The sequence below is a fragment of the Diaphorina citri genome, unplaced genomic scaffold (genome assembly GCF_000475195.1).
Source record: "Diaphorina citri unplaced genomic scaffold, Diaci psyllid genome assembly version 1.1 scaffold2001, whole genome shotgun sequence".
NCBI lineage: Eukaryota > Metazoa > Arthropoda > Insecta > Hemiptera > Psyllidae > Diaphorina > Diaphorina citri.
Genome location: NW_007379427.1, coordinates 43,646 through 50,833, shown reverse-complemented (window position 1 = coordinate 50,833; position 7,188 = coordinate 43,646). Strand labels below are relative to the sequence as shown.

General features: G+C 41.8%; 1 protein-coding gene across 1 annotated transcript; it reads left to right on the top strand.

Annotated features, from left to right (window-relative positions):
* Nucleotides 1-205: 205 nt before the first annotated feature.
* On the top strand, nucleotides 206-6,777 carry LOC103517894. Its single transcript, XM_026829837.1, has 8 exons — nucleotides 206-329; nucleotides 1,004-1,224; nucleotides 1,770-2,019; nucleotides 2,946-3,070; nucleotides 3,733-3,852; nucleotides 5,084-5,248; nucleotides 6,177-6,356; nucleotides 6,643-6,777. Exons 1-8 carry the CDS (start codon nucleotides 206-208, stop codon nucleotides 6,754-6,756), a joined length of 1,299 nt encoding a protein of 432 aa, XP_026685638.1. The 3' UTR covers nucleotides 6,757-6,777.
* Nucleotides 6,778-7,188: the final 411 nt, after the last annotated feature.

Sequence of the window (7,188 nt, the reverse complement as noted above, 5' to 3'; positions counted from 1 at the left end):
ACGTACACTCTACAATGTATGCTTTACATTTAAATGTATAATTATTATCTTGCGCGTTTTCTGAATTGTTAATTTAAGGCTGTATACTTCGGTTCAAAAATCATTTTTCAAACAAATATAAAATCACGAAAATTTCAAATACATGAACCTCCAATCATGGACATGTATGAAAATAAAATTAGACCTCCAATCATCAAAAAATGCAATGTATTCAACAGCAGGCATGGAAACTCATAGACTGCCGATTTATCAGACATATGGTCACTTGACGAGAGATGAAGAAGCACCTGTACCCACTCCAATTGGTGCTTGGGAGGAGAAAGAAGAAGGTAAGACGTAGCTTTTTTTTATCAAATTATCACAAAAATCGTCTAGAAAACGCATAGAATGTACATTCTAGCAGAAATAAAATCTTATAAGTTTTGATAATTATCACTACTGAGTATCGCTTTTGCAACTAATCTTGGGAAATATCGACAAATTTTTGACTTTTTTTTTAAAGAGGTTTGATAGAGGGAACTGTAACCTGCCAATGTATTATCGTCACGAAAGCAAACAGAGAAGGAAGACAGGATAGAAGAAAGCCATACAGGTTCGGTCCGAGAACGAACCTTATCTGTCAAGGATAAAATCCGCCCCGGGCGGGAATCGAAAGCCGGCGACCTAGCGCTTAAGTACAAGGCACTACTCTCCAAGCTAACTAGGCTGGAATAGGTATTTCTCTAAACAATTTTTAGGTTATTCTAAGATGACCGCAGCTGATTCTGGAGAAAATCTACAGCACTCTCAACATGAGTCAGCATTACGCTACATCTCAAGTCAGCAGGAATTCATACTAATATTGTTTCCATTCTCAGACATTGACGACAACGTATATCACGGGGACTGGGCTGATCTGCCCGAGCTGATTCTCGTTAAAATCTACAGCACTCTCAACATGAGTCAGCGATATGCAGCATCTCAAGTCAGCAGGAATTTATACTAAAGTTGTTTCCATTCTCAGATAACATTGACGAGAACGTATATCGCGGGGACTGGGCTGATCTACCCGAGCTGATTCTGGAGAAAATCTACAGCACTCTCAACATGAGTCAGCGGTATGCTGCATCACAAGTGTGCAGGAACTGGTACTATGCATTCCATCTGCCCGCGTCCTGGCATACGTTTGTGTTTGACGACCATACGCTGACGCGACGGAAATACAACTATTACTCCGGATGGACGGTGAGTGACGAAGTTTGTCCGAAAGGTTCCGGAAATTGTCGAACAGTTAGGCCAGCCATTCACTATCAGGTAGACCTGTACCTGTCGTCAGGTCTACCTGATAATGAGTGGCGGGGATGTTGATTGGTTATACGAAGGTTTTTGAGGACACTGCCGATCGATGGGCGATGAGTAGAATATTAATGTAGAATACATCCAGACTCGTGACATACCTAGGGGTCCTAGGGCGGGACCTTAGTGTGCCTACTGTTACTTGGCCTGGCCACAGTGGTCCCTCTCCAATAAAGGTTAGGGGGAGTGGGTTGGGGTAATTTTAAGAAAAGTGCTATTTTGAGGCACAAACTTTAATGGTCTCAGATGACATGCTTATAAACTAGATAAGTGTCCGTGGGCCGAAGCATGACATTTGAGACCATCAAAGTTGGTGTCTTGAGATTGCACTTGTCTCAAAAGTACTCACACTATTTTTTCTCGCGGTAAAAGAACAAAGAACGAATTTTTCTCGCGGTAAAAGTACTCGACTCACACGGTAATTTCCTTTTCAGCACATGTTGGACCATCTGAGAACCCAGATGTGTTTGTCGACAGTGGGCAAACACTTCAAGGCGCTTATATTTGCTCCAGAGACCAACTTCTACAACTTGTACGAGTTCATGTCGATGATATCTTACTATGCCGAGACTAAACACCACGCCTTACTGTCGGGTCTGGGGTCCAAGGTTCACACGTTGCGGTATACGTTCCCTTGCTCCCAAGCAACACGTGATGAGGATGCTAGACTGTATGGAACAGGGGGTAAGTAATGCCGGTCACAAACTACCAGGTAGACCTGACAGGCGGATCACTCGTCCTCAGGGTATTTTTTTTAATGGTGGGATTTATAGCAAAATTCCCACAAAAATCTCGTCCTCAACACGCTCCCCTGTGCCAGATCCAAAATCTTGTCACTTGTGATAAAAAAAAAAGTAAACAAAACAAAGTAACGAAAAATTTGAAGGCGCTACATCATCTGAGCATTGCGTGCAGCATTCGGGAAGACATTATAATTTGAAGGCGTTTCATGTAGATACTTTTCGACGTGGTTGAGTACCTACATAGGTGTAGATTGCTCAACTCAATAGAAGTAGAATTTTTTACTGACCTACCTATTTTACAATTTTATTTACATCTAGGTACTAAATAGGTACCTACTTCTAGGTAATCTAGGTACATGAAGGTGTAGTTAGGTACATAAAAGGTACTTTATCCATAGGTTTACCTTTGCCTACCTAATTTCTAATTTATCACACTCAAATAAGTAGGTACTGAAAAGAATTTGTTGCAATTTGAAATGGAGTGGACTCAACTAGGTAGGCAGGTAATAAGTAGGTAAAGGTAGGGACGAGCCTATTACCTACACAACTGGGTCGAGTGGTAGATGGATAGGCGTTGGTGGATAATAGGTAAAAAGGTATATACCTAATTACCTAGGTATATATTTATTTATTTATTTTTCGGACAAGAAAATCTGAAAACTCCAAGAGGAAAACTCGTTCCTTGTGTGTGCTGTTTGGAAAATTGACGGACGTAAACACTAATAACTCTCGAGCATGCTGAGAGAGCAACTATAGAATAACATTCACATGAGATTGAAAATAGAATCTCGCGGACCTACAGGGTCCGATAGACCCTTGCCGAGACCATCATCGACCATCACAGGAAAATACTCTTGCCTCGCCGAGACCATCATCGACCATCACAGGAAAATACTCTTGATCAATGTACCACTATGACCCACCTTACCATTATTAATGCTACCAAGTACATCTGTCCCCTCCTGCATCTCACCACGTTTGTCAATTTGAAAGTAAGAGAAAGTTGTCAACTTGAAAGTAAGAGAAAAGTCGTATTTTCCTTTCGGAATTTCCTCTCTTCTGAAGCTAATTTTCCCTCTTCTGAAGCTAATTTTCCTCTTCTGAAGGTAGTTTTACATCTCCTGAAGTGCGTTTTCCCTCTTTTGGTGTAATAGAGCATGAACACCATAGGAAATCCAAAATGGCGCACCATCGGAATCGTTTCCGTCCACCCATAGTCGACGCCGTCGATCGACTTCGACTGAAACCGTACACTACCTCGACAACATAGATCTCTCTCTTCACCTCGCCGATCGACGGCGTCGACTATGTGTGGACACAGTTTAACCCTTTGGTGACCGATGTAAAGTAACAGTTTAGAGTACCTAAACTACAGATTACATTGAGTTTTAGACTGTATTGTTTTGTACAAAGCTTATGGTACCTGAGATCAATGTGATTTCTCAATTTTTAGCCTTAAGATACCATGAGTACCATTTGTAACATGGTAAGAAACATGGTAACTTAAGGCTAAAAAGTAAAAATTGAGAAATCACATTGAAATTTAGACGTTCTCCGTAACGAATTCCTAAACCTTGATGCAAACAAACAGGTCACCAAACGGTCAACCCATTCACGTCTTGATATAGCTTAACCTATTCCCGTCTCAACACAGGTACTTGTCGTGAGTCCGCAGAACATTGGTGATGACGTCATCAAAGCTCTGGCGGACTCAAACCTCGCCCATCTGCACATCGTACAGAATCGGTACACTCCGGTAGATGTCGTGGCTGTCGCTAAAATTAATATAATATAATTATTATGTATTAAATATTATTCTTACTATACCCACCATGGGAACATTTTTCTTTCTTTCTGATTGAATGTTTATCTTTTTCAGATCCATATTTCCTTATTTTAGGTGCATGTTAGCTTACTTTAGACACAAGTTTTACTAATTTTACACCAATCTTTGAAAATGTAAGGTGCATATTGACCTACCCCAGATACAAGTTTACTTATTATTATAGGTGCGTTAGGTAATATTTACCTATTTAAGGTACCTACCTACCTATGTATCTAGCCATTGAAGGACAAGTTTACTTATTATTATAGGTGCGTTAGGTAATATTTACCTATTTAAGGTACCTACCTACCTATGTATCTAGCCATTGAAGGTACAAGTTACCTATTTTAGGTGCATGTGTTTCCAATACATCGTCTATTCTGAGGCTGAACGAACAGAATGCGTTGACTTCTGCGCATGCGCGGGAACCTGGGTTTGGGAGCCAATAGGAGCGCTTGATTTTTCTCGCTCAGACGGCCTCGATTATGTCTGAGTTCCACCAGGAATATCACCCCAGCTAGAGTGTTCCCTACCAGGTACAAGTAGAATGCTCCCTGGGGATAGAAAAAAATAGTTGCAATTTTCAGCGATAGTTTTTCGATTGCAAATATTTCAACAGGTTACCTTCTGGTGTTCTCGTGTTGACCCAGCACCTAAATGGGGAGTACTGTGTCTCTTCTCGCCCATCTGATGAGAGGCATACTACGGGATGGGCATTCTACGACACAGACCAAATGCGTCTAATGTAGCAGTTGTTTCATTGCTACAAAACAACAACGGCGGTGGAACACTCATCTTGAAAAAAAAAAACCTTTCGAAATTTCCCCTTCTTCTGAAACTCCTTCCCGCTCTTTTTCCGATGGTTTTGTACAGGCGCTATTACGCCAACATAATTGCGAAGGGAATGATTGTGTCCGTTCTGGGGACCATCACATATATTCATTGCACATTGCATACACTAGAAGTTTCACGGCGTTCATACAATTTGCTTTAAGGTTACATTTTTACTTTCTATTACCCTTACGTATAAGGAACCTATACAAGGTAATGAGAAAGTATTGCAATCGGTCCAAATTTTTCCACCTTATTCCTAGATAAGACCTTAGCAGCTACAGTTCCCTCTATCAAACCTCTTTTAAGAAGGTGTTTAGTGACTTATCGAGGTTGTATCTCCCATCAGTTACAGGCAGACACCATTTCCCGAGTCATAGAGCTCTACAAGGATACCCTGAGAGTGTACGGACACACCTGTCTTCCCCGCTATCATCAGGCCAAGTCTTTCCATGATAGGATGGACTCGTGGCTTCTCCTAATGTGTCGACAATCTCCCAACTTGGAAACCCTGGTGAGTTGTGACTGGTTAGGGGGGTTCTTTTCGTCAGGTGTAGGTTCGATTGCTGACAGGGTTAATAAATTACACCAGGGGTTCTCAAACTTTTTGGGCCGCGGTGCCCTAAATGACTGACATACCTGAACATACCTAAGTAATTGACATACCTGGCACCTGGCATAGAAACATACCTAAGTAATTGACATACCTGGCACCTGGCACCTGGCATAGAAACATACCTAAGTAATTGACATACCTGGCATAGAAACATACCTAAGTAATTGACATACCTGGCACCTGGCATAGAAACATACCTAAGTAATTGACATACCTGGCACCTGGCATAGAAACATACCTAAGTAATTGACATACCTGGCATAGAAACATACCTAAGTAATTGACATACCTGGCATATTTAAATTTAAAAAAAAAAAAAAAAAAAAAACCTGGAAATGTCTTGCGGTGCCCCAAAATCATCTCGCGGTGCCACAAGGGCACCGCGGTGCACACTTTGAGAAACCCTGAATTACACAAATTATTTTCAGTAACATTTCCTTTTTTTCAAGAGGTTTGAAAGAGAGGTAATTGTGATAGCCCGAGGTCTTATTGTCCCGAAAGTGAAGAGAGAAGGAGGACAGGATAGTTTCAGAGAACGAACCTTATCTGTTTAGGATAGTATATGCCTCGGGCGGAAATCTAAATCTTTATCTTAGGCGAGGGTCAGGGCTATGGTTGTTGTCAAGGCTCCGTTGAGGTCGCTTATATTCATTAGCAGTATTACCATAGTACTTACTTAATCCGTCCCCATCTACCGTGAGTGTAGGGGGATTAGCCTAGTTTTGTTTAGTTTCTCTTGGGTCAGGACTTTTTTGTTTCTTTTCCCTTGGGTAGGCTCGGGTTCTCCCTTGTGGGCGCCTCCTAACGCCTACAACTTTCTTTCCAGATGATCCGAGAGCGCATTTCCACCGCTACCTGTCTCCTCATTGCGCATGCGCGCCCCACACTCAAACACCTCTACATTCGGCGCAACGCTGTCATTCTGCGCTGCGACTGGGGCTACAATCCGGAGTGGAGCTCCGAATTTTACGCATGGCTCAAGAGTTGCGCGCAAAGCTACGACGAGGTAATAATAATAATAATAATAAGGTTTATTCAGTTTCTTCAAAAATCTCATCGTGTTCCTATACATAATTATAGGTAAGTACATAATGTTTGTACTTTTCAGGAAGATTTTAGTTTCTCATATCATCTCATGATTTGTTCATTTTCTTCTTCTTCTTCTTCTACTTCGTCATTATGTCAAATTTCGCTGTTTGTTTCTAAAAGGTGTTTTCTGAAAGTCCAATTTCATTTTATTTTTATTGACTATATTTTTGTATTTTGTCTATCTTTTCCCCCTATTTTTCAAGGTGGAGAAGGAAATTGCTGCGATGCTGGGCCAGAGTCATTGGACCATGTTGAGCGACAAGGAGTACCGGAATATTAAGCAGACGTTTGTGCAGTTCGGACAGAGTGATCAGTAGACTGACCAACTGGGCCGGAATGTTACTGCACGTACCGGAATATTAAGCAGACGTTTGTGCAGTTCGGACAGAGTGATCAGTAGACTGACCAACTGGGCCGGAATGTTACTGCACGCCAATTGTGCTGAGGCCAGCCACTCTATCTCCGGTTTAGCGGGGCCGCCTGGGGCTACAATTCGGATTTGTAAGCTATTTCATGTAAAGATAGTACCTACTTTTCCTATGAAATCAGAACTGAGTGTTCCGTAAGAATCCTGATCAGGACCGTCTGTCATTTCTACCTGATATCTGATGAGTACACACACTATCAGGTAGACCTGACAGGGACGGCTGAAAAGGTTCGAATGTTAGGTTTACCTGATACCAGTGATACCTGATGAGCACACACACTATCAGGTAGACCTGACAGGTACGGCTCATCAGATCCGCGTA

Excerpts from the sequence above, each read along its gene's own strand:
- LOC103517894 (XM_026829837.1), top strand. The coding sequence starts at position 206 with ATGTATTCAACAGCAGGCATGGAAACTCATAGACTGCCGATTTATCAG. Across the intron at positions 330-1,003 it reads TTGGGAGGAGAAAGAAGAAG|ATAACATTGACGAGAACGTA; the intron begins GTAAGACGTAGC and ends TTCCATTCTCAG. Across the intron at positions 3,853-5,083 it reads CGGTAGATGTCGTGGCTGTC|TTACAGGCAGACACCATTTC; the intron begins GCTAAAATTAAT and ends ATCTCCCATCAG.